Source organism: Streptopelia decaocto, assembly GCF_964273445.1.
Source record: "Streptopelia decaocto genome assembly, chromosome: 5".
Lineage (NCBI taxonomy): Eukaryota > Metazoa > Chordata > Aves > Columbiformes > Columbidae > Streptopelia > Streptopelia decaocto.
The window spans coordinates 36,079,139-36,106,512 of NC_138659.1; the positions used below are offsets into that span (position 1 = coordinate 36,079,139).

The following is a 27,374-nucleotide window of genomic DNA, read 5'->3' on the forward strand; positions in this document are numbered from 1 at the left end:
GCTGGGGAGGAAAAGCCATCTGCTCATCAGAAAAAATGCAGATAATGAGTGGGGTTAGATGTGCAAACAGAAGAGTTCGGGACAGAAAGCCAGTGGCCAAGCCCCATTTTGGGTAGCTTCCACCAGATGGACCCACAGATGTGGGGGCAACACGTATGGGCATGGGGGAACCACGGAAAGCCATTCAGATGTCAAAGAACTTGGGATTTTAACATAATATTTTAAATGTTGTGAGAGAGCTACAGCTGTGGGTTTTTTCTCCTTTGTCTCTCTCTCCCCAGATCAGATTTTGCTTGGAAGAGGAGACGTGAGCTGCATTTACGTTTCCTTGAAAGCCTCTGGAGGAGCACAGTTGGAAAGCCCCAAGGACAGGAAGACAGAACTATTCCCTATTCCATAATCATGCCAGCAGTGGTCCTGGTTGTCCTCTTAGCTTTCTGCACTGGAGTTTTCCCCTCTAAATCCTGGAGCTGGAAGGAGGTCCATCTCAACCACATCCCCTCTTTCGTTAGCTCCTTAGCCCTGACAGTTTTTTCAGGTGTTCTAACTAAAGCTTTGCAGCTGGGCCAGATCTGTGAGGAGCCCATGGAGCTGTGCCCATTGGTGCTGAGCTACAGGTGATACCAACCCAATCCTCCCTGGAGACCCAGCTGCAGCAGATTTGGAGAACTGGCTGCCAAGTGGTGAGAAGATAAAGGGCTGGACCCAGGCCAAGGGCATATTCGCTTCAACATGGAGAGAAGAACTTGTGTGGGGATGTCTGCCATGTAGTCGGAAGGAAAGTAGAGGCTCTGCTAAGGTGAGAGGTGCTGGGGAGCTTTTTTGGGGGGGGTGAAGAACTGTGGATACACATGTTCTTTTCAAAAGACCAATCTGTTTTTGGTTACTGGGGTAGTGAAGGAACCTGGTGCAGGAGCTTCTGTGCATCTGGAGATGTGGGATGGTGCTGGAGGTTCCTCCATGAGTCCTTGCTCTTGGAGAAAGTGTGTGTTTTCCACATAACCCAGTAAGTTATGTGAAGGCCCTTGCTGGGGGCATGGCCTTAAGGAACACAAGACCTCAGCTGTCATTGCATGATCTATGATTTAAGGGGATCTACTTTCTCAAGGTTTAAAAGCTGTAAAAATCATGATGAGGTCGAGTGTTAATAGTGTTGAAAGCATCTCCTGAGTCTTGTGTTTGCTCCCCTTGGTGGGAATGTGTTGGTGAGGCTGACCATGCTGTGGTCCAGGTGTGGGGGTGCCTGGGTGGGGTGGACCTTTGGTTAATGGTATGATTACTGCTGGAGATGGAGGAAGAAATGGGCTGCTGCTAAAAGGGCTTTGGATTTTCCCAAGTGGGCAATAGATCCCATAGATCATGTATACATTATTAGGGAAGGCTGCATATGCAAAGAGTCATGAGTTACAGATTGTGTTGAACACCATCACAACTTGTTATAGCTATATAAACATCATTATGCTCCTTTTCCCCAGAATAAATCTGCATACGGTAATACTACTGTAGTCTATAATTATAAATGATTCAATTTAAGTCTTAATGGCTTTGAAAAACCACCCTCTGCTTAAGCAGCCTGCATCATACCCTGCTAGAGAATTGCTTCTAGGCTGCAAAGGAATTTATATTGGAGCAAATGTCCTGTGCGTATATGTAAATTTATGTCCACACATATATATATATTGTTTTCTAAAATATGAGTCAAAAAGTGGCTTAGAACAGGAGTTAGTGGCAACACTGGTTATGAAAATGTGAGGGGTTTTTTTCTCTCCTTGTTATTAGAAGCATGTTTTAATTCTGTACCAAATAAGTGTTCAAAAGATGTCACTAGACCCAAATGCTTGGGGAGTTAACTGAACATGACATTCAGCTATTTTTAGTTATACAGAAGATTTCCCAGCCTGCTTCCTGGCTTTTTCCCACTTCTGCTCGTGCAGTTTCTTGAAATTAATAGTATGACCTCTACTCGCCCTTAGAAAAAGACAAGTGTATCATGGACCTAATAATACTGTGTACTTAATAATTACATTTTATTACTTACTTCTAATTCTTCCATAAAGCCAAGTCCTACTTAAGTACGATATGAAGACGAACCCTGAAGTCACAGGTTTTAAGGCTTTCGTAAATTCCTTCCTGCAAAAAGATATGAATATGTTGTTCTTTATACAAAAATACTGATGGTGGCTAGTTCATCATTCTCAGTTGTCGTGGTTCTCACAAAATGGAAGGAAACAATATTTATTTGGAAAGAAAACTTCTCAATATGTGCTTCACAGGCAAAATAGAAGAGCTGTGACGATGAAAATTAAGATATAGGTGAATATTTCCAGCCAACGGGAGTATAAGTACAGTTAAAGTCAGACTTTTACTTTCTGGTTATTTTTCCCCTGTTCTTCCCGCAGTAAGTTGACGTTAAAATTATTGAGGTGGAAATGGGTTTCTCTAAGGTTTGACTCCCCGAACAGTTCTTATTTCACTTTTAAGTGTATTCTGAAGTAATAGGATGTTCTAGTAGTAATAGTTCATATTAAACACAAGTGAAAAGTATCGGTTGGATTCAATGTACAAATCAATGACAACAAGCAATCTAATGCTGTTAGGACTTGCTAAAATAAATGTTGTGTAAATATATCGCATACTAAAAATATTAAGGTTCAGTGTTAACATTTCAGTTTATGAAATATATGCTTACAACTCTCCCAGCTGGAACCGAAGCTCACAAAACAAATAATTAAACTCAAAGGCCAGATGTGGTTATTTTTGCAGCAACTTTTTGTGGTTTATGTGTGTGCAGGAGAAAATCTTCCTTTTTTTTTCTCTTTTTTTGTTTTGGGACAAATAAGTGACCTGGAAAATCCTGGACTTGCACAGTTGTCTATTTGTTTTGGAAGGACACTCTGAGGCTGCATGAACTCAACGTGGCGCGGCCTGCACGGCTACCTACAGCATATAACCTATTTTCAATTGAGGAGAAAGGGGTTTTTTTGCAGCTCAAAGGAGATCCTGAAGCATAGGTCGAAATAAAGCTGTTCAATAGCACATGGAACTTGGTGCCTGGGCTCTAATACAGGTGTAACTTGAGCTTCCTCAGGGTCTTGTGTTATGACAAAGGTTCAAATGAGGGGGAACCACCCAAACAGCACAAAGTAGCTTGAAATGGCCGTTGCCAGATGTCACAAATTGAAGAAATATACTTTGTTGGTGTGTCCAAGGGAGAAGAATGGGAAGTATGAACTCATCCATGTGGCTATAAGCCCACCTAAGGAAAAAACCATTTACAGAGACAAATGATATGGTGTTGAATGAGGTCCTGTTTGTTGGAGCAAGAGATTTCTCATTAAATACTGCAGATATCTCCTGGTCCTCCCATGAGCCCACTATCACAGCACCACAAACCAGCAGGAATTATCTGGGAGCTGGGAATATTAACATCAATCCAAAATCCCACTGGATAGAGGAAAGCTGGGGGTGAAAAGAAAATATCCCTGTGATTGAGAGCAGGTGTAAAGAAGATGGAATCAGTGTCACTGTTCTAGTGTTTTAGAGGGGGAAAATAGTGAACTCTGCACAGTTATATATTTAAAATAGAGGAGGTACAAAAAGTTATATTGATTTTGGGATATAAGGGTATTGATAAGAGAAATGGTAACAATTTGCGTAAGATACTAGGTGAGTCTAGGTAGGAGATATGAGGGAGATGAGGCTTGGAGGCCTTTTATATTTATTTTTACATATAACTTATAAAAATAAAGACATTGGTGTACCTTGGTGACTTTTCTTCTGCTGGGAGAACAGAGAGGAGATTTTTCTAAGCAGGTTGGTACTTGTAGGCCAGACCTAAACCACTAAGTTGAGCCTTTTGCCTCTTCTGAGCTTGGGCCACCTAGGGAGGCAAGAGCAAATAGTTTGGGATGCTGTTTTCTTCCATGTGGCTTTTGCTGTTTTCCAGTTGTGTTTTGCTTCAAAAACCATTTCTTAACTCCTGTGTCAGCCTGGTGAATACAGGCATGGGGAATATTCCCCAAATCACTCTTAAAATGGTAGTCATGTTTCCATGACTCATTGTACCTTTCCAATAGGTAATAATTTTCTTCTGAAAAGTATTTCTGCAGCACATTGCATTAAAGCATGTTTTATTTTCCTGTGGTATTGCAGAACAAGACTTGGGACATTCTGATACTGTTAAGGCATCAAATACAAAAGGTTATAGAACAGGTACAGAGCTGTTGATGGCAATTCAGAAATTAATTCACAGCTGTGCTAGGCTTTAATGTCCTTACTTGGGCTTTATAAGTCCCTGGTTTGGTAATTCATTGGGAAATAGAATCATAGAATGGTTTGGGTTAGAAGGGGCCTTCAAAGGTCATCTAGTCCAACCCCCTGCAATAAGCAGGGTCATCTTCAACTATAGTAAGAAAAGTGTTTTGGTCAAATTGTGTAGGGGGAAAGGGAAAAAGAATGGGAAGTGGCATTTAATCTTGCAGCGTGTTGTGTTGGGAGGGGTGAGTGTAGTCCAGCTATTTCTCTGCAGAAGAGGAAAATTATGTATTAAATAATGTCCCTCAAACTAGATGGACACACCAGTCCATTAATTAGTCAGCAGGCTAGAGAAAGAAGTAAGAAATGCCATGGATAATGGGAAAGTAGAGTTTTCATTGCACTGATATTGCTGTTGTGCTGGTGATTTGCATTTCTTGCAAGTGTCCAAGGACATTCTTCTAGTTGTGTTTTTCCTCTCTGGAACTACCTGAGAAGCTGCATCTGGAGCTCAAGAGAAAAGCCCAGCAGGTGGAATTGCTCATCTCTTCTTATTTGGCAAGTTTCTTGTGAGCTTCCTGCAGTGTGATTATGATCATGGGACTGAATCCCCTTGGGAATGAAAGGGTTAAAACAAGGGTATAAGGAAAAACTGCAAAATGAAGTTTAAAAAGTTCCTGTGACCCAAAGAAGAAATAACAAGTGGGTGTTGAGTAATACCATGAAAAGAAAGCCCCGAGCTGTGAATGGGTGATCAGCTCCTCAAGTTCTCTAGGTACAGGAAAAATTAGTCACCTATACAAATAGAAGTGCCAGTATCTTCTTCCAAACAGTGTTTTAGAAGAACTAGTCTGACCCTATTGTCCCATTAAACATAGACATCTCTGTGATGGACAGTTAGATACCATTAGGGCGACAAAGATGCTGAAGGGAGTGGAGCATCTCCCGTGTGAGGAAAGGCTGAGGGAACTGGGGCTCTGGAGCTGGGCAAGAGGAGACTGGGGAGTGACCTCATTCGTGTTTACAGATATATCAAGGGTGAGTGTCAGGAGGATGGAGCCATTGGTGACAACCAATGATAGGACAAGGGGCAATGGATACAAATTGGAACACAAAAGGTTCCACTTAAATTTGAGAAGAAACTTCTTCTCAGTGAGGGTAAGAGAACATTGGACCAGGCTGCCCCGGGAGGTTGTGGAGTCTCCTTCTCTGCAGACATTCCAACCCGCCTGGACACCTTCCTGTGTAACCTCATCTGGGTGTTCCTGCTCCATGGGGGGATTGCACTGGATGAGCTTTCCAGGTTCCTTCCAATCCCTGACATTCTGGGATTCTGTGTGATACCAACCTCTGGTCCAGCAGCCTTGAAGTGCTGAGAACCAGCATTAGTCCTGGCCAAGAAATACATGTATATGTTTTAAATAACTCTCCACATCTTTTTTTTCTCCCTCTCTTCCTTTCTCTCCACAGCTTCTTGGGTGGTCTGTTTTCTCAGGGGTTGGTTTTGACCATGGGTGGTCTTGAGCCTGAAGGTGTAGGGCCCTGCTGGCAGAGGCTGGAGTAGAGTTGGCGTGTTGGGTATGAGGCCCTGTTGGAGCCCAGAGCTGAAGCAGGAAGGCTCGTTTCTTCTTCAGGAGATTACAAATGTAGCTTAGGTCCAAATCCTGAGGCTTGGCCCCTCTGCCAGGTCTAAATGTGAACTTCCCTGAGGGCTCGGCTTTGGGTCCAACCAGTAACATCAGTGGTGTTGTTGAGCAGGGCTGCTGAGCCATCCCCAAGTTCAGGTGGGTGGCTGGGCTGATCCTCTGCGTCAGGCCAAATCTGAACAGAACAGGGTCTGTGATGCAAGGTAGCAGTGTTTATTTTTGGATGTGTGACTACTAACCACTAACAGAGTAAATATTTAATATAATAGAATGGAAAAATAGACTAATCTGACTAGTTTAGGCAAGGCTGTGTCATTCAGCATGGGTGTAAGGGGTATTTTTTGTCCTTTGAAGCGTTAATTTTTTTAACTTTATTTTTTAAATGAATCTGGGATCTTGTTAGCTTTCAGGGTGTTGCAGTTTGCTGTTTAAAACGAGCTCTGCCAGTACCCTCCCTGGAGCTGCCCTGCATAATGATGTATGGGAAATACCTTCATTTTGAGATGCAGCCAAGCATAAGCCATCGAATGTTTCCGTGCCTAGAGAAATGGTGCTTCTTTTAAATACATAAAAACCGACAACACTGCTCCAGAGCCTATTCCTACTGTTTTGTCTAAGCTGTGACCAAGAAACAGGATCCAGCTCCACTTCAAGATAACTGTAAATATAAAACACCTGAGGTTGGTGCATACCCCAAAAATGTATTTATTAACTAAAAGCTTGGCTTCTCTCTCGCAAAAGGTTCCTTTTCAGCTCTGTTTTGTTGATATGACACCTCTGATAACTATTTATCTCCTGGAAATAAGTGTTGGATGCTCCTGTGGGCAGGAGGATTTGGCTGGAGTAAGAGGGTGAAGCGATATAGATTCCTATGGTGCAAGAGCCCAGATAGATATGGTCTTGCTAGCAAATTAAAATATTTTAAGATTCCATCCCCCCTCCAAGCTTTCCTGGACATTGTGAGCAGGGACACCAGCCTGGACTCAAGCAACAGCCTCCCCTGAGGACTAATGTCTGGGGAAAAAATGTTTAGATACCATGCAAGTGAGCAATGTATGTATACATTCTGAATTGTAAACAAATATTATTCCTAGAATGGTGGATTTTTGGCAGCTTGCCAAAAGAAGTGAGGCTGAAATGGGAATTCACTCAGCTTCTCTAGAAAGCAACCAGAATATCTCTGATTTTGGGGATAGGATGGGGCACCACTGGCCTTCCCTGAGCTGGGGAGACCTCTCCTTGTGTTGGAGTTCAATAAGGTTGGTGTTCAGAAGCAAAAGCCTCCAAAGGGACCTCCAGAAGTGACAGGAGCCAACAGTTGCTTAGAGCAAACTCAAGGTTTTGTCCCATTCATGGTCTGCATGAGTCAATTCTGTTGTGAAAATGTTGCAGATGGATCAAAGTGGCATATCCACAGGCTGTTTGGTTTCTTCTCTAACCTTGCCAGAGACTTCCGAAGCATCAGGTCTTTGAATAATGGTGCTGTATTTCCTGCAGATGATGACTGGTACCATGTTACCTATGGGATTGCTTGAGCAACTCTTTAAACAGAATGTGGGTGGAAATCTAATGTGTGTGGTGACACTCTGTTCAATAGCAATTTGTCTGAAAATATCAACAGTAGCTGATGCATAGTCATGTAGACGAGTGAATATTAGCTTGAAGTTTAGGAGCATGTATTTGTAAGAGATTTTAGAGAATAAACTTCATGAAAATAAAAAGGGCTGGGAGATGACTTCTGGAGGTGCTTTCTGGTCCTACACTTTGATTTCCAATAGAGTGACCAAAAAACTGGTTGATCTAAGTAGACCTGGACTAGGTCATAAACTGAAAGACCCTTTCATGAATCATCATAGAATTGTAGAACGTCCTGAGTTGGGAGGGGCCCACAGGGATCATTGAGTCCAACTCCTGTCCCTGCACAGGACAACCCCACAGTTTGCACCATGAGGACGTTGTCTAATCGTTTCTTGAATCATTTGATCTTGAATCAGCAATCGGAGAAGTTTGCCCTAATTAAAAATACTTCTAGAACATCTCTGCTTCTAAGCAGTCACGAAACACGATCTTGAGCGCTCATGTACTGCAATAAGAATAACTTCACATTTATGGTATGGTTGGGGCCAACTCGACCGATTTCACCCCAAAGAGCGCTGGGGTTTGCTGCCGCTCTGGGTGACGCATGTAGGTTTTTAAAGGGTGTTGGCGTACGGACGAGGCAGCCAGCGGTGTGATAGCCACTCTTCTGCTTTACTCATCATCAAAAGAATTCAGCTCGCTTCCACTTGCAAAACCTTGCCCTCGAGGACAGAGCTGGGTGGAAAACTTTGTGTTCTCGTTCGGCCAGCAAACAAAAAAATGTGTACTTTTGGTCGGCTGGAATAATTGTGTATGTGTGCTGCTTTTTTTTTCCTTTCCTCTCGTGGAATGAAGAAACCTGAAATTCCTTTTGGGTTGACTCAACTGCTGGGACTGTTTCAAGAGAAAACCTTGCATTTTTAAAAACATCTTTTTGAAAAAGAGTTAATTCTAGTCTATACTAGTTGATTATATTTTATATATATATAATTTTTTTAATCTCTTTGTCAAGAGGGTCTCCATGGGATGTTGCAGTGGCCTAGTTTAATTTTTTGTTAGTGGAGTGCTAATGTATATCAAGCAGGAAACCTTACTGAGGTGTTTTGAAATGGGGGGAGGAACCTGATGTTTGACAAATGAATACTATCTAAAGAACTTATCGATCTGTAACTGCAGCATCACCAGTCCAGAAAGAACCACAGACTGACTTGTGGATCTGGAAAGAGACCAACTCCAGGCTCAAAATGGCCATGGAGTCAGAGTTCAGGTGCTGCGGTGCTGTTTCTGTCATGTTCTCAGAATCTATGTGGTTTGATTCAGTTGGGCTTTTATTTTTTCTTCTTATCACTGTCATGTCTTGCAGGTGAGAAATGTTACAAGTGTCACCGTAAAGGGGTGAATGTGTTCTGCTTGTGCTCCCTGTGATGGGCAGGTGTCCTGAGCTGTGTTTCTGCTCTGTAATTAAATTTACCTGCATTTTTCTATGGAATAACCTCTTATCAGGATGAACTGGTTGTCTAGGAGTTACTGCTGGCAGTAACACAGGGGTGGGCAGCACATTTTCTACCCATGAGAGAACTGAAGATTTTCCATCTGTTATGTCAAATAACTTCCATAATGCAACATCCTTGTAACTACCCCACAATTACTGAAACCTTCTAGAGAAAGACGCTGGTATAAAGATCCTACCAGCCTGTTCAGATGCTGTTATAAAACTATCAATGCTGTTATAAAACTCTATTTAACACAGATATGGGAACAAATTTTAATATTTTATTCATCTAGTAGTTGTAAGAAATCGCAGGGCAGTATCTTTTTCATGGCATACATGAAAGCTTTTGAAGACCTTTTCACTGTAAATGGACATATAGCTTCTACATTTGTTGTAACCTTAGATCAGTCCAAGGTGTCTAAAAGCTCAAATTTTAGCAAGTGCTGTTTTCTTAAGCATTTGCTGGAGTCCCTGGGACGTGGCTCTTGCAAGTCCCCAGGAACTGTTGGTTATCCACGGTGCAGCAATGCTGCAGGTCACACTGATACTTCTTTTTTCCCCACCAGTTTTATTTTCCTCTGGATACTCTGAGCTTTGCAGAGGGAACATATTTCTCTTTGGATCTGGTTCTCCACTTCTCTCTCTTAACAAATGTGTTTTCCTTTTTTATGACTTTCTCTGGAAGCAACAAGTAATTATATTTCAGAAATAGCACTTTTTAAACTAAATGACCCTGCTTACATATATTTATACTGAATTTGCTGTTGAGTGTGAATTGTACATATAAGACAGCACAAGAAATAAATGTTGATCTTGAAATTGCAGAACATCCCCATGGTTTCTAGAAGTGTTCCTGCAGGAATGTCCTAAATAATAAAACCGGAAAACTATTGAGGGTATTCAGTAACTCTACCTGTTATTTATCAGTTTTGGAGCTCTGTTTCAGTTCTGATCCCTGACTGAATAGCTGGGCCATGCTGTGTTCACCACAAGGTTGGCTCTTCTTGGGTCTCATGGAGATGCAACCAGACTTCATTCTGGGGGGGAAGTCATTGTATTAATTGTGGAAATAGGAAAAGCACAAAGAAAAGCCTCACTGGTCACTGGGCTGTGCCAGACAAGGCTACTGCTCTGAAATGACCCACTTCTAGCTGCTGACAAACCTGCCAGACTTAGGCTGGATGTTTTCCATTTAATCTTAGACGGAATTATTTTCTGGAAGGACTTTGTTTGAGAGGGCTTGGGGGGAAAAAAGCAATCTTGTCCACTGTCAGCTGTGGTTATTGCACTCAAACCCATGAGCTGTGCAGCATCTCTTGGCTTTGGAACAAGCCAGCCATGGAGGTGGTGACTGATTCTTCGAAGCTGCACCACTACATCTCCCAGGATGTTGTAAGGTAGCCAGCTTCTTGTTTGATGTCTTCAGCAATTTGTGCATCTGTCCCCTAAGCTCCCCTCTCAAGCACTGGCCCAGGTTGGCCAGAGAGGTGGTGGATGAACCATCCCTGGAGACATTCCAGGCCAGGCTGGACGGGGCTCTGAGCAACCTGAGCTGCTGAAGATGTCCCTGCTCATGGCAGGGGGGGCACTGGGGGAGCTTTGAGGGTCCCTTCAACTCAAACTGTTCTATGACTCTATGAAGTTTTTAAAGTTTTGCTGGGGTGGAGGGATACAAAACCAGGCAGAATCAATGTCCGACCTTGACTGGAGATGCCACTTTTGCAAGGAGCTCAAGTCAAAGTGCACCTACAGGTTCGTGTATCCCCATGAAGAAGCAAAGTCTATATATTCTGCAAAAAGTAGGAAAAAAAAAAAAAGTAGCCTGCCATGGGGAGAATGTATTGCAACAGTTGTTCCTGAGTCTTGCGACTTGCTCCAGGGTAAGCACCTTGTGGGACAGGACACATCAGGACAGTGAATGGGACCCTCATGGCTTGGACATGAGATGCTCAGGGGCGTGTTCTTCTCAAATCAGAAGTTATAGGAAAGGGTTCAGAGGGGGAGTGTGTGAGTTGAATGCAGTACATGCATCTTACAGTGCAAATCAGCCATAACACAATCCTGCAAAGATTGTGGGGTTTTTCTTTAGAGATACAGCAAAGATCATGGTTTCCCAGAGATGCAGCAGACAGCACAACAGCCGGACACTAAGTCTCATTAAAATGTGAGTGCAGAAGTACTGCAGGACTGATTGCATGAACCAGTTGACATAACGTAAATGTACCTTGATTTTGAACTAAAATTAGGGTGGTTTAGCCATTGGAAGAATGGCAGTTGCATGTAAATGCCTTCTGAAAAAAATGAGGCTATATGAGACAGCTAAGATGCAGCACTTTTGGATATTCTTCTGCAGAAGTGGTTTGTGGGAGCAAAGGGTGCTTATCTGGCTGTTTTCAGGCTCTCATATGGGAAGCAGGTGATGCATAAAATGCTCACATGAAGAACAAATTGACCAGAGGAAAAAAATACTAATTTATACTTTTAAGAAGGCATCTGGTTTTGTTGGTTTTGCTCAGTGCACAGAACCACTAGATACTACAGATGTAGTGTTAGGTGCCTCTTGCTGAACTTGTGTTTTTGTCTTTGACAGGAAGTATAAAAAAGGTCATAAATACAGCTCTGGCCTTCAGGTTACATAAATAATTGCTTTTAAAGACAACTATATAGTCTCACCACATGCAAGATATTTCAGTAGCATCAATAACTCATTTTCTCACTGTAAACATTTGCTAGATTTAAAACAATCCCCAGCTGTAACACTTCCCTTATCTATTTGTACCTAATGAGATGAGCCTTCACGAGCTTGCTTGACTTGCTCTACCTGAAATACATAAGATTCTGTTGCTATATGTTGACTGAACTTCCAGGTTTTACACTTCATGGTGCCTTTGCGAATTGTGCGGGTTTTAAGTATTTCTCCGCTCCCACAACAGTCTGAACATTTGTGGTGAGCGTTGCATGGTGGTATTTCTTAGTTTAAAAGTATTTAATCATTAAAAGTGCCTGTTGCTAAGGAAGGTTTGATGAAAGTGTGTTGGAAGGGTTTGCAGGCAGCTAAGGTCCCTTTTTTCTTTGAGTAATTTCTCTAACAAAAGCAAAGGGCATAGATGCTGAATGTACGGTTGCTTGGGGGTTTAAAATGGGAATACATTTAGAAAGCACAGAGTCCTTAAGGGAAACAAGGGGGAAATACCTGCAAAACTGAACTGGAAAGGAACATAGATACTCAGTGCATTAATTTCTCACAGTCAGAGATTGACATTAACATCTCTGCTGGGAAATTACATTATGATTGTTAAAATGCTGTGGAAATCTAAATAAAGATGAGGAAGCTACAGGATGTTCTTCCAGAATGCGAGCTTTGCTGGAAGAGAAGAAAATAAACAGTACATCTCAAACACCTAAATATTGATATAAAGATGCAAAAGTTCAAAGGCTTCACAAAACAGCATGTGATGGGGATGTCTCAGGGTGTTGGCTGGTCTCATAATGCCAAATATTCTCAGTGTATCTGTAAAGCAGCTGAGGCTCATCTGGTGTCCTAAAAAAGCAGGCTGTGAGCCAAGTAATAAGAAAATGATAAGAGCAATAAATAATGGAGTTAATGACTGTGTTGTCCAGGAGCTGGGCTGCGGTAGCAAAGTGAGGAATAGGGCTGTGTCTTGGGTCTGAAAATAACCTTGTTCATTGAAGGAGGAGACCCCTGGAAGAGCATCCATGGGGCAGGGCCCTCAGCAGTGGTGGGGGGTGTCCTGTCCTTTTTTTTGTTGTCCTCATGAGGTTCAACAAGGCCAAGTGTGAGGCCTGCACCTGGGTCAGGGCAACCCCTGGGATCAATCCAGGCTGGGGATGGAGGGATGGAGAGCAGCCCTGCTGGGAAGGGTTTGGGAGTAATGGAGGGGTGAGAGATGGGACATGAGCCAGCAAATTGCACTGGAAGCCAGGGGTGCCCTGGGTTCCATCCCCACAATGTGGGCAGCAGGTTCGGGGGGATCCTGCCCCTCTGCTCCACTCTGAGACCCCCCCTGCAGTGCTGGTCCAGCTCTGGATCCTCAGCACAGGACACATGAGGTCCTGCTGGAGAGGGGCCAGAGGAGCCCCAGAAATGATCCGAGGCTGGAACAGCTCTGCTGGGAGGACAGGCTGAGAGAGCTGGGGTGTTCAGCTGGAGAAGAGAAGCTCTGGGGAGACCTTGTTGTGGCCTTTCTGTACTTCAAAAGGGCCAATAAGAAAGATGTGGACAGACTTTTGAGCAGGGCCTGTTGTGATAGGACAAAGGGTGATGGTTTTAAACTAAAGGAGGGGAGATTTGGACTGGACATGAGGAAGAAATTGTTGGCCCTGAGGGTGGTGAGAGCCTGGCCCAGGTTGGCCAGAGCGGTGGTGGATGAACCATCCCTGGAGACATCCCAGGCCAGGCTGGATGGGGCTCTGAGCAACCTGAGCTGCTGAAGATGTCCCTGCTCATGGCAGGGGGGGCACTGAGTGACTTGGGAAGGTCCCTTCAACCCAAACTGTTCTGTGATTCTATGATCCTTGGGGACTGCCCTGGTGCACCCAGACACGGCCCTGAGCAACCTATGGTAGAGCTGGCCATGCTAGGAGTGGGTGTTTGGAGACCCCCACCCCAGTGCCTCCAGCTGGAGCCTGGTGGCATTGCTTGGCGATGGAGTGGTGCCAAGCCAGAGTGACTGCACATGTTGCCAGTTCATGAAAGCAACTCTTGAAGGGTGTTTTAACGTCAGAATTGCACAATGCAAGAGTCACTTGTGGACAAATAAACACAGAGTTCAGGGCTGTGATTGGAGGTACTTGCTGCCTCTACAGTCATCACTCAAAATTATATACAGATCACATAGATGTATTTTTGGCCAAGGACCAGCTCACTTTTGGTGTTACTGCTGCTGAAAATTCCCTTTATAGCAAAACAGGCAACGGTCATTTTTCCAACCACTTTGTCACCTTCCTAATTTTAAAGATCCATTTTTGACATCTTGACTGAGTTTGTTCTTGCTGTTTACATTTGAGTTGTCATCTCTAGTGCTGTGTTCAAAGGGGAGAGATTAGCAGAATATCAGGAAGGAAAAGTTGGATTATATCTCAAAGTAGCGTTCCACAAATACCCCCAGCCCCAGCGGAAGCCTGGTTTTGGAGTCAATCAGATATAAACACAGAGGGTGCTCAGGAAGAGCAGCCTTTTGTGGTCAGGTCTGGTGTCATCTTCCCAAGATAGCCGTCAGTTGTCACGTTACGCACGCTGCTTTTATTTTGGCACTTAAACATGACTGTAAGGAGCAGAAAGCTTTTTAGATTTGTTGCAGGTGAGACACTGAGCATTTTGCAGAAATGTTTCTGTCTCCAAATCATCCATCGGTGGCTTTATTTGTGGTTGGCCAGTTGGCTGTCAGCAGTTGTGTTGTGCTGCTGGACTTTGCTCTCTGACACTGGTGTTATCGGGCATGGCACGATGCACAGAGCAGAAAGGATGAAGGTGCTTTGTTCCTTGACTGCTGTTGGTCTATGGCATATCGGGGAATGTTAAACCTGGGCTTAGTCCTTTGGAAAATGAAGCTGTTGACGCAAGGGCTGTGATGCACCTTGTCAGTGCCCAGGGAGATTACTCTGGAGCAGAGCTCTGCTCTGTGTCCTGCCATCTTGGGCTTGGAGAACTCTTTTGTGCCTCTTGTGTTCCAGCCCATGGCATGGCCACTTCATGTTAAAGGAAGTGGAAGTCTTTAGTTTCTCCTTCAAGATGCTTCTTTTGCTGTTTGTCAAGTGTAGGCAACATTAGCAGTATCAGCACTGCTGTGAAGCAGTGGTAGTTTTGGTGATGTAAGGGAACATCCTCTTCCAGATCTTCAACCCCTTTCCTCACCTTCAGTGGTCGTTCTTAGGTCCTGATCTCTTGATTTATTCCCACATCAGATTGGGAGAAATACGTTTGGTTTTTCTCCCCACAAAAAAGCAGTGAGTACACCTCAGTACATACCCATTCTTGAGATGGATATGCCCTGACTTGCCAGGACACAGCCACGAGCAACCTGCTGTAGCTGCAACGTTGACCCTCCAACGTTGACCCTCCTGGGCTGGGCCATGGACAGCAACCTTGGTGCCTCCAGCCTACGCTGTGGTTGCAACACTGGGTGTCTGTACCAACCTCCCTTAAAAGACCCTAAAACCTTCAGATCTTGTATCTCTTGGGTGACATGCTAGTGGAAGTAGCAAAATGTTTTAGGAGTGATAGGTGGACCCTCAGGTAACCTTCGGTCATCTGCATGGTGGCAAGGAAGCCTCTGACTGCTGTACCATGTTACCTGTTGTTTTCTTGATGTCAGAGGTTTTGCTTTTAAAAGTCCCAAGCGTATTGAACTTGAATACATCTCCAGTCTGTATCAACACTACTTCAGAAAGGAGACAAAATAGAAATTAGCAACTCTTTCCATGGGGATGGTTGGATGATGTAGGGCTCTTACCTAGAAGAAAATAAGGTTGTTTTGCTCAGCACCACCATGCAATGAAAGGAGATGGAAATGTTTGAGATCCGGAACTGTTTTTTTCTGGAAAAGCATGGAAGGTGGCTCAGAGTGCTCACCTGGGACCCGCTTGGTTGGTTTGAGAGGAATGAAGGACATGGTCACTGCTCAACATAATTTTTCCATCAGGAACCTTGGAGAAGCCACGTTATGGAGAACTTAACTCTTCTTACTGTGTGTCTTTTCCCCTTTGTCTCAGAAGGAGGTGACATTGGGAATTAACATTTGGGATTAAACATTTTCCGTGTGTCAGAACCCTATTTCACAGCAGAGCCATTCACAGACCATGTTGCTGGGGAAACACAACTACCAAGCGTGGTAGCTCATTTTTGGAGAGAACAATGTATTTTTTTGGACAGAGAAGTAAGCGATCGAGAAGGCTCCTTCATTCCTATGGCTTTGCAAGAAGGAGAATGTGCTGCCATGGATCTCATAGCAGAAAAATGTGTATTGTCAGGCTTGAATTCCTACAGCTCTTAAAGTTGTTCTCCATTGCTCCCCACATGGAAGGCATTTTTTTATTACCCGTTTATGATTACTTTTAATTTTTTAGTTCTATTTGTAAAAATCTTTTCTGTAAAGACATTTATTTCAGTAAAGCCTGCACCTAAATTTGTAATAGATGACAAGGAAGCTATAACACCATGATCTTCTATTTAAATGTGAGAGAGGGACACAAACCCAGCAGAAAGTGACTTTTTTTTTGAGTGATGCCCAAGCTCTCAGGTTTTTCTGCATGTTCAGTGTTTTGCCAAAATTACCCCATGTGGAATGATAGTGAGGACACAGCCTTGAGAACCACAAATGCAGAGAGGGAAACTCTTCTGTGATAGAGGATTTTAAAGAAAAGGCGGCAAGGACTCAGGCACAGATGTTCAGAGCATCGAAGTTTGGGTGCTGGGTATTTTGGCCCCAACAGGTCTTGCTCGTGCAGTTTAATTTTGTTTTACCGTCTCAATATTAAAAAGCAAAGTGTTCATTGTATCCTCTGCTGTTGAGCATTTGCGGGGAGAGATCAGCAATAAGAGCATGTGCGTGACGATACCAATGTATTCAAATCAATATCTTTGGCTTCCTATTTTTCCTTCAGTTAAGGAAAACGACATCCTGCTTGTGACACGCTGCTGATGATTTTAATTGATATTAATACTAGAAGAAATGTAAACTATGGGACCGTATACAAAACAATAAGTCACCAGCAAGGGCAAGAAAACATGCCAAGAAGCAAGAGTAGGAGAATACAGGGAAGTGTTTCCAGCTTTTGAATGCAAGGGCAATATTCAATGTGGGACATCACTATGTTTCCATGAGCTAATGAAATTCTGTAAGGTGTAAGGAGCTCTGCAAGGAGCTCAGCACACAGACTGCTCTGCAGCATCAGCTGCTGGGGATCTGAGGAGGATGGGTTTTTGTTGTGTTTTTTTTAATATAAATATCTCTTTTGCATTTCCCCATGCAAAGAGAACTGGGTGGATGCTTTCTGCTTCCCATTTGGGGAGTTATTGTGTGGAGAAAAGGCCTCGTAGCTGTTAGTAAATTAGACGCTGAGGAGGTGACACAGTTTATTAAATTACTCAGTGATATAGGGACTAAAATGACGTTCACTGAAGATGGAAATGGCACAAAATTAATCCCTCCTCCCTGGAACTTTAAAATGCTGTCCCATAACACCTTACTTTGGGCATGATAAGAAAGAAAATGATCCAAAGGAAAACCTGGAAGAAGGCAAAAAAGTGCCTGGATCCCCCTATTTGAATTCAATTAGCACTTGATCTGATACCAGCCTGCTTTTGCCATCCCACCTGTTCCCCAACACCCACCAAACATCACTTTTCCTCTATAAATACAAGTGTAAACCCCTTTAAATATCTTAAGGTCCTACCTGGTGCGGCATCTGTGTTGTTTGGTCCCTAACGTAGCTGCATCCCTTAGGAAGCTGCTGCAAAAGTTTAGCTGGCATTGAGAGGGGGAAAAATACATATGGAGTTTTGTCACTATCTAAATAAAATATAGATACTGATTTTTTCATTTAATTTTATTTTTTAACAAGGGAGGGAATTACTGACTTCGCATGGCTCATCCCAAGCCCGCAGCACTACGACCTCAAATGTGCTCTACTGCTGCAGAGGCTCTTTGCTTGCAAAAGTGAGTTTAAATGAGAAATGGTGGGGGCTGTACAGGCAGAATAAGAGCCAGGGTATTGATTTTTATAGAAATCCAGCATCACCTTTGATACTCTGTTAAAGTTACACTAAGGGGTAGCTGGCACGGCCTCCAGCGGGATAATTACAGCTGCAGTCTGAGTAATGTCTGCGTGCTCAGGGCTTGCAAAGTGATCTATCTGCCTTTGTTAGAAGGGGCTTGAATGAGGAATGAAGGCGCTGATCCTTCCTGGGTTCGATAACTGACGTATTTTACATACCTGCTTTCTGTAAGCTGTTTTCTATAGTGCTTCGTAACAGAAAAGATGCTGGGAGCCAAGAAAATAAGTTCTGGCAGAGTCCGGCCAAAGCCAGCAGGGTTAGTGCCAGCTCCAGGTTGGGTTTTGCCTCCTTTGTATGTGAAATTTGTCACTGTGGCTGTTCACCCGTGTTTGGGGGTTGGTCGTGGGAATCTGCTTCAGGATGCTCGGAGACTGGTGTATTTGGCAAAGCGTCACCCTTTCTCATAGATGGGATCGCGCTCTTGCCTTGGATAAACTATAATCCCTCGGGGTATCACCAGCCAGACTCAAGTCACATTTTTAAGAAGCACTAATTTAAGGCACTGATAATTAAGTGGCTGTAAAACTCTTTGCCAAGTCCTGCAGGAGCTACCTGGGCTGCAACTAGCTGGGGGGTTTTTACTCCTATCCTTACCACTGGCAATAGCTGCAACTGCCCCATCTTAAAAATCCTAATAGTGGGGACTGCCCAGAGTAAACAGGACTGGCTGTGCTGTATTTTCTGCAGCTACCTGGTGAATTATCAGGACAGGCAGGGCAGGTACACAACCTTTTGCACCTGAGAAGATGGGATGGTGCTGAATCTTCTTGTTGCTGCGAGGTCGCTGGCTGCATCGCTCTGACCTGAGTGGTTTCCAGTTAGGAGCTGCCTCACTCCCTGCCTGGTTTTTCATATATATATGGGATGTCTGGAGGGCTTAAGAGGGTCAAAGTCAATTATGATGTCTGGCCCTATGCAGTGACTTAATTCTTTTTGCTCTAGCTCTGTTGCGGGCTGTGTTTTATCTCTGTGCCTTTTAGATGATTGTCTTTAGATAAAATCCCAGTTGCTTTGAGCTAAATCCAGACACGGCACCAAGCGTGTTCCTGGAAGGGCCGATGGATGCTGGGGGTGACTTTGGCTTGATGTAGGGACTGAGGACTCTTATTTGGGCTTCCCCAGGAGCTGACCTTGGAGCTGCAGCAGTTGCTGGTTGTATAATTGGTAACGCTCCCATCGACTCGCTGTGGCTGTCAGTAAGCTCACGGGTTCAGTTCACTGTCTTTTCTTAGTGGCATGTACATATTATATATATAAATATTATATATATAGACCTTAATCTAGACCTCAAGTAGATGACTCTGTTTTCCCTGCTGTGACTCCCAAGCAACTGAAGCCAGATGGATGTTAATAATGATCACATGCTGGACTGCTCATATACTTAAACCCAAGGTAGTGTAGGCAAAAAGGCAGGTCGGGACCTGCTTTCAGCTGTCCTCTGCTCCAGAGATTTCATTTAGTTTAAGCAAAAGCTCCATCTATCAAAAGAAACAGCGATAAACAGTGGCTGTACTTGGGGTCCAGTAATGTAGCGGTGAAGACTGGAGAGCCTGTCAGTGCATGGTGGCGATGACAACATCCTAGCTGTTGTTTTAATTCATAGTGTATATATATATATATATATGTATAATTATACTAAATTGACAGTATTCTTGGAGTTTTCTCATTGCATCGCTGGCCCCCAGGGCTGCAAAACAACTTGAACGCAGAAGTGCTGCTGTTGGGTTAGAAACATGGAATTGCACAGTTCCGGTAAAAAAAGTGTTTATCTGCTTTTTAAAAGCCTCTTCGGGGAAAGCCGCATCCTTCTTGTGATGCACGTGTGACTGTGGTAGGGCAAAAGGGTAAAAGTGTATTTGGGAATGGTCTTTGCTGCTTGTTGGAGGTCCCTGTGGATCTGTTGCCTATTCTCTGCTTTCCTTGGTCAGGAAAGAAACAGGCATGGGGAATGGCAGCAGCACGGCCAATTTGAGTGCTAAATCCCTATAGATTTGCTCTCCTTGCTCTCCAAACCTAATTGATTCAAGTATATTTGGGGTTACATGTATTCTGCTGGTTTTGCAGCGATGCTTCCAGGTTGGTCTTGGCAATCGGCGAAGTGCCTTGGCAGTTGTGGAAGTGGGAAGTTATTTCTGCAGTTGTGAGATGCTGAAATTCTCCAGGAGTCCTGGATCTCAGGGACTGGGGCTTTCAGACACCCCAGGGACCTCGGGAGGGACCTTCCCTGCCACATGTAGGAGAGCATCCTGCCATCACACACAGGTCATCCTGATGTTCTCAGGGACAAGGGACCGCTTCCACCTCCAACTAAAATCCCGTTCTAAGCGTACACAGCTCTGGTGTGAAGCACTCATGTTGCTCAGTTACCATCTCTCTTTAAATTGTGGTTATTTCAGTACTTATCCTGGTTCCTGTTTTCTGCGTGGAGGCCAAAGCTTATAGGCAGTCCTTGAATATTAATAATAAGCAGTGAGTTTAAACCATAACCCTGAAAAGCCTGGCTTGACAGTGGTGAAATATGACTGCTTGAGTGTTTTATAAGGACATTATGTATTTTCTGATGCATTTATTTCACTAACTCCTCAGCAGCAAGTAGTTTTGCAAGAGCCCTGAGGAGCGCAGGGACGGTGCTGCTGGCTTCCTTAAATGAGGCTTTTTCTTATTTAAGAAATAAGATTTCAGGGTGGAAATGTACCACGAAGGCGCCGAGCATCAGTGCGTGGCCCAGCGTTCCCTTCCATGGCAGAGCGTGGAGGGTCCGTCTGTCTGTCTTTACCCCTGCTACACGACGCTTTCCTACACGAGATGGCGCTCTCTGCCTTTCCATAAAGCAAGTTGCAATTATTAGTAATATATTTTGTTGCTATTTCTGCCCCCAGCGCTCGCCCCTCAGCCCTGCCCAGCTGCCTTGGCCCCAGGGATGCTCCTGGGCTGCGGATGGGAACGGGGAGCAGCTCTGACTCCACAGGTTTCCAACCACACCTCACAGGCTGGAGGGACAGATATTAGTGTGGGAAACCCCCCCAGCACCTCAACTCATTAAAAGAAACACTGAATTTATTTATTTATTTATTTATTTCCCCACCTCGTCCCCCGAGCCCAGCTCAGGTGCTTTGCCTCCTCCTCGCTCTGCTCCAGCAGGTCTGTGAGCCCAAACCCAGGGGACAAGCTGCCCCAGGTTGGGATAGGGAGGGACCCTGGGGAGGGTCCCTGGGCTCCTTTTGGACCCACAGCCTGGCTGTGGGGCTGGACCAGGCTCCCCCTTTTTGCCTGCAAGCAAAGGGGCTCCTAGGACTGAGGGTGGTTTGGGAGAGAAATGTGATAGGGGAGCTGATGGTGCCCTTTGCCTGCCAGAGTTAAAAATTCATGTGCATGATGGGCTCTTCCAAATAAGTCCAGGAAGGGTGAATTCCTGCCTCCTCAGAGCTGCTGGCAAGCACCCAGGCTGCCTGCCCTCCCCAGCCAAGGTCCCTTCTGCAGGACCAGGTGCCACCAAGGTGCTTTGGTGTCTGTGGGCCCAGTGATGAGCTCTGCTCCCCCATGGCATGGGGTGCAGCCTGTCTGTGCACACTGGGATTTGGGATAATGAGGGGTGTGTAGGCAAGTTGGGTCTCCTAGAGGATGGGGGTGGGTGCCAGGTGTCTGGGGTGATCTAGAGAGCAGGGATGTTTGGGCACCTGGGAGGGGAGCAAGGTACCCTGGTGGGAAGGGATGCAGGTACCCGAGCGGGGGGGAAAGATGCCGGGTGAGATGCGAGGTGCCCAAGACGGGGGGAAAGATGCTGGGTGGGATGTGAGGTACCCCAGAGTGGGGAGATGTGGGATGTCCTGGCAGGGAGGGATGCAGCGTTGGGATGCAGGGTGCCCTGGCAAGGACAGAGATCAGGTACCCGGGGGTGTGGGGTGCAGCGGGGATGGATGGGGGTACCCAGGGGTCAGGCATGCGGATGCCCAGATGTGGGTTACCCGGGAGGAACTGGGGTGCCGAGGAGCGGAGCGAGGGCTGCGGGGTGACCCGGGGGGTGGGACGCGGAGTTGCCGGGAGCGGGGCGGGGGGGCGGGAGCGGCTGCCGGGCCCGGGCGGGGCGGGGGGCGGCTCCACGTGGCTCATTAGCAGAAAGCGATTGAATATTTATGAAGTGCTCTTGTTTGAATCCCAAGTCTTCGGCTCCAGTTACAAGGAGCTGCGTCACCCTCCGATCACATGGTAATTGTTGCTATTTCCAGGATCCCAGCCTTGCAGAGTGGCACAAAAGCTCTTTCCCCTTTTCTTTTATATTTATTTTTTCACTCCTTTCCCATTCTTTTTTTTTTTTTTTTTCCTTTTTTGAGGGGGTGGTTTTGAACTATTTTCCCGCTTGCCGGCGGAGCTCGGGGCAGCGTTCGGGGATGCCGGAGCCTCTGCCCTGACCCGAGGCGGGCAGGAGCCGTCCGCCCGCCCCTCTCCCGGGGAGCGGATCCGGCCGCTGCTCCATGAGAACCGCCCGCCCCGACCCGGGACCGGCTCAGCGCTAACGCCGGGGCGGGGGGGGGGGGGTTACCCCCAAAATGACCGAGCTGGAAGGGGACTTCACCAAGCTGCTGCTGCTGAAGGAGGAGCGGATCAAGGAGCTAGAGCGGCGTTTAGGGGAGAAGGACGAGGAGATCCAGGAGCTGCGGCGGCGGCTGCACAAATGCCAGTCGGTGCTGCCGGCCCCCAGCCCGCACATCGGCCCCCGCACCACCCGGGCTCAGGGCATCTCGGCCGAGCCGCAGACCTACCGCTCCTTCCACGACCTCCGCCAGGCTTTCCGCAAGTTCACCAAGGCCGAGAGGTAGGGATGGACACCCCCTTTTCGTCCCCAAAATACCGAGTGGGGTGGCCGGGAGGGATGGAGGCGGCAGGACCAGCGCATTCCCCTCGCCTCGGCTCCCCAGAGAAGCGGCATCGATTGTGCCCGGGGGGGTTTGGAGGAAGCGCCGGGGACATTAGGGGCTTTCAGACGGCTGGGGATCGGATAACCCATTACCGGCAGCCCGGCCCCCCCTTCCCTTCCCCATCCCCGGGGGGATGCTCGGCCGGGAGGCGGCGGTGCCTCCCCCGGCGCTGGGAAAAGTTTGCAGCGGGGCCGGGAAGTTGTTTGGCCGCTCCCTGAGAGGCAGCTCCGGGCTGAGGGAGCCGGCACCCCCCCACACCTTATCCCAGGCGCAGGTGCTGCCCCCCCGGCCCCCATTTCCTCACCTCCTCCTCCCAACGTGCTCCCAAAAACGCTGCTCCACCCGTGGGCTTTGCAGTGGTGCTTTGTCCCCTGTGCTGGTGTCAGGCTCCCAGGGACAGCTGGGTTTTGGTGTTGAGTTTTTGTGGAGTTTTGGTTTGGTTTATTGTGTGTGTTTATTTAGTTGGTTTGTTGTTGGGGGTGGTGGGATGCAGGGTCTGCATCACTCAACTTGGGGTCCCAGGGAATGGGTGACCCTCTTGCCTCAACACACGGTGTGAAAATGGGGGAGCGCAGTGCCGCTCGGGCTCCCGGGGATATTTTCAGCATGACGGAGAAGTTGCAGTGTGAGCGTGTGGAGTTCGGTGCGACCGCAGCGCGGGGGACCCAGCGTCACCCTCCGTTCGGCAGGAGCTGTCACTGGCACTCGCTAAGTGAGAGACAGTCTCGGTTCTTCTGTGCGTAGTGATTTATTTCAGCAAATCATTCCTGACAGTGTTTCTTGTAGCTGTGTGTATTTGGGTGGGGACTCACACTGCTCTCCTCAAGCTTCTAAAATGCACCTTGACAGCACCCAGACCAGACTCCTGCCCTTTCCTCCCTGCCCTTTTCTAATGAGACCATTACTCCTTTAAAGACAGGAAGCTTTGGGCTGTATGGGGTGATTTAATAAACCGCTGTGCCCAGAGAGGTGTGTGACTGCAAAGTGTGTCAGCCCACCCTTTGCGGGGTTAGCGCATCCCTTCACACCCCCTGCCCGAAGCAGAGGCAGCAAACTGCAGCTGGAGAGGAAACCCTGGTCCAACTTTTTCCTTTGCTGTTGCTTCTTATTTCTTTTTTTGAAGGCTGTGATGGTCCTGAGCCTCTGGTTACCGCAAGGGAAAGTGACAGTGACCTGGCACCTGCAGTAATGGCAGGGGCCTTGGTGCCCACTCATGTGTAATAACCCATTTAGGAGTTATTAAACCTGCTCACAGCTCTGGTGAGGTTTAATTGTCACCTAAGACTTTCCTTGCCATTACCAGTTTGGGCTGGCAGGCCAGCATCAGCAAATGCTGTATCTCTGTGATGCTGTGAAGGTCGTTTGCCCCGTCCTGTGTCTTTCCCATCACTCGGATGTTGTTTCAGCCGCAGCAATAACTCTTGATGGGGGCTACGGGCACCTCCCGTCACCCCTCCGGGCCGGCACTTCATCCCCAGCATCTTCCCGTCCCTCAGCCTCGCTCCTGGTAGCCATGACAATGGTAACCAAGCCAGTTTGGGATTGCTCTGTGAGTTTAATTACGGTTTGCTTAACTCTTCTACCAACTCATTGCTGGAAGGAGTGACGGGCAGCTGCACAGTGTACTGAACACGCTGTACCCACAACCTGTCTTTTGCTTGTTTGTTTTCCTCTTTATTGCCCCCGAATTTGTCCCCACCAGTGGGTTACACAACAGTCTCGCCCGTGGATGTGGTTGCGGCTCCAGCGTCCCGGGTGTGGGGGGTGAAGCTTTGCTGCAGTTGGGCTGTGCCAAGAGGATGATGAGGTTTCTCGGTTCCCGATGCTGAGCGGAGGCACAAGTGGGCCTGTCTGGTGCCAGTCGCCTTTAATGTCTCTGTGGGTTTCTCTGGCTCTTTCGGCTTAAAAACTGCTGATGGCATTTTGGCTAATTTATTTATGGGGGTAACTTATAGACCTCTAACAGTCTGCTGCTTGTGTTTTAGTGACAGCAGCTGAAAGCATCAATAAATTGTTCATCCCACAAGTCTGCAGGTCCCTGAGAGGTTGGAGATGGGTAGTACCTCTTTTCTAAAACCCAGACACAACTCCCAGACCATAAAAACACCAAGATGGTGTTTAGACCCGACTGGTTTGCGTGTTGATCTTAAATTAATGCTGATAGAAACCTTTTTATCCAGGTCTGGGATCAACCTTCAAATGCTTTTTCATCTCCAAAGATAAAGATATAGCTATTGACAGTGTAATTAATTTTATTTAGGGCAAGCTCATCTGTAATATACACTGACACTTAAAACTCTGAATAAGTTGAAACTAGTAAATGAGACAATGGAAACTCCAAAAGGGGTTAAATCTCAGAGTCTATGGCTGGCAATACGTTGTCTCTCTTGTAACCCACCCCTGTAACTTGTCAAAGTTGTGAAGTCTCACAAAGATCCAAAGAAAGGGGCTGCAAAACCAGAAAAATATTGAAAGATGTATTATCTTTTGTCTGGAAGTATGTTTTTATGCCGTTATCCCTCCTGATAGCTTAGTTGTATGGATTTTAATGGAAGAAAGTATTGCTGTGTAGATAGCCAGGTGTTATAAATCAGATTTTCTTTCCAAGTAGTCAGGACGCTGCCACTTTCTATGTCTGTTGTTCAAAATATAATTCTTCCCTGATGTCTTCTCGATCCGTTCCTGCTCGCAGAGACTTGTGTAGAGGAAAGAAACACACTTATTATAAATGACTCATGAATTTGTTTGTTCAGTGAGTTTTTATTCACTTGTACCTAAGCCCGAGAAGCGTTTGGGATCGTACGCAGGTTTGACGTTGTCTGGCACCGCATCGGGCAGGTGCTTATTGCAACATAAAGGAGGAAAAGCCAATTTGTTGTTGCTTTTGTTTTCTAGCAGGATGGGATGATACAGCAGTTGAGGCACTTCGCTAATGCCTGGGAAAGCGGTTCCTAGGAAGAGATCCCCAGTTGCTAAGCAAAGGCTCTGCCGTGGCACTCGAGATGATAAATGATGCAGAAAGTAAATGCCGAGGTGCACTCAGAGCACTTGACTGGGACTAAGAGCCAGACAAGGACCCCGAGGATGCTCCAAACTGCCTCGTTCCTGCAGCGAGGGGCTTTTTGAAAACCCAAGGGGTGCTAATCTGCAGGTTTTCAGCATCCAAAGGTGCTTCGTGCCATGCGGATGATCGATGTGAGCTTTAATCCCAGTCTTTTAAATCGTCCTGTCAGTAGATTCCAGCAAATGCATTCTTTAATTCAGAGGTGCAATATCTAATTCCAGTTTAATCCTGCTTATTGGAGTCAACAAGCCTTATTCAAACCAGGGCAGCGCAAAGTTACTTTGAAAACTGTTACGTGTTTTGAAATAGCGACTAAATCGTTGTTGGCATTAATGAGCCACAGCCATGACTTAAAGGCAGTCGTGGCCATACAAGCAATTACATGTTTTTGCATGCAATTATATCCTCAACTTTGTAAATTTGGTTTGGACTGTCCTGTCTGTGTTTTTTGCCGTGCCAGTTTGTATCTGGTACCATGTTAGAGGTTCAGTCTCAGCATCATTTAAGAGAAACTAGGAGTTTCCCCACCCTGTTCCCAATAACTGACCCATCCTTCCTTGCTGCACCAGCTAACTTTTATCTGCGGCTTTTTAAGGGGTTTTCCCCTCTTTCACTTTATTTTGGGAAGTGCTTGCCACAAGATGGCAGTGGGGTCTAATATTTGAGGCAAGATATTGGGGTGTATTGTGGTTTCAGCTTCACAGCCCTGGCCTAGTTGTGCTGCAGGTGTTTTTGGGGATGAAATCCTGGAGTAAATCCATCACTTTTCCTCTTTCCACCTTCTTGGAGGTTTTGGGGATGTGTTGCTGAAAGTGTGTGTTTACCCATGGTGATTAAACTCGGTATTAAAGGCTGCAGGTGGGCTATATGGTACTGTGGATGGAGGCTTGGAGCAGATGCTCTCAACTGCACTCATCTCCTGGCTTCAATGCTTGTGGTAAACTGGTGTTTGATGGCAGGTTCAATCTATCTCACAGGCTTTGGGTATTGTTCAGTCCAGGACTGACCACGTAGAGCGTAAAAAGTGGGCAATGTGGGGCATCTCTAGTCCAAAACTCAAGGCAAGGTCATCTTCAAAGCTGGACTTGGCTGCTTGGGTCGCTCCAGCCTAAAGCAAAACGATCCCTTGTGCTTCTCCATCGCTTCTCCCTCCCCATATCCCAGTTCTGGCTTATGGCTCACCTACCATGGCCACATCCACCACCCCTGGAGCTGGGGATGGCCGGGCCGTTGAAGATTTCACCCATGGTTTGGTCCAACCAACCCTGAGCGTGTCCCTCCTGAGCAGCTGGGGCTGAGCCCGTCTTCCCCCAGCCCCTTTCTGGGAGCTCTGTTCCCAGTGGGTGGCTGAGTTGCATTAATTTAGACATGATCTCATCATCCGCCAGCCGCTAAAGCGATATCGATCCTGCCTTCGGCCTCCATCTGAAAAACAACCCAGCTGCTTCCCCGGTACCTGTAACCACCGTCCCTTGAGGCTTTGGGAGGCTGGAAAATGGGCCTTTGCCCACTCTTTATTTTAACCATTGGAGCTGAATGTGTAACCTGCTGCAAATGTGTAACACTTCAGTGAGGTTAAGGACAGCCTTTAAGCTAAGAAAAGGACATTTTAGGTCTATAGCTTGTC

The 27,374-nt window shown here is 46.2% G+C and overlaps 1 protein-coding gene across 2 annotated transcripts in view; it reads left to right on the forward strand.

The window, feature by feature from the left end:
• The first annotated feature begins 486 nt into the window (after positions 1–486).
• PRKG1 (protein kinase cGMP-dependent 1) overlaps positions 487–27,374 on the forward strand; it is a 468,886-nt gene continuing 441,998 nt past the window's right edge. The window contains exon 1 of one of the 2 annotated variants that reach the window (XM_082054422.1): positions 487–799. Coding sequence is in view for 1 of the 2 variants with exons in the window: in XM_082054421.1 (XP_081910547.1) it covers positions 22,315–22,580 (266 nt within the window). In the remaining variant the exon portion in view is untranslated. Of the gene's footprint in view, positions 800–22,051; positions 22,581–27,374 lie in introns of those variants that run through there. The other variant, XM_082054421.1, reaches the window with a different exon arrangement.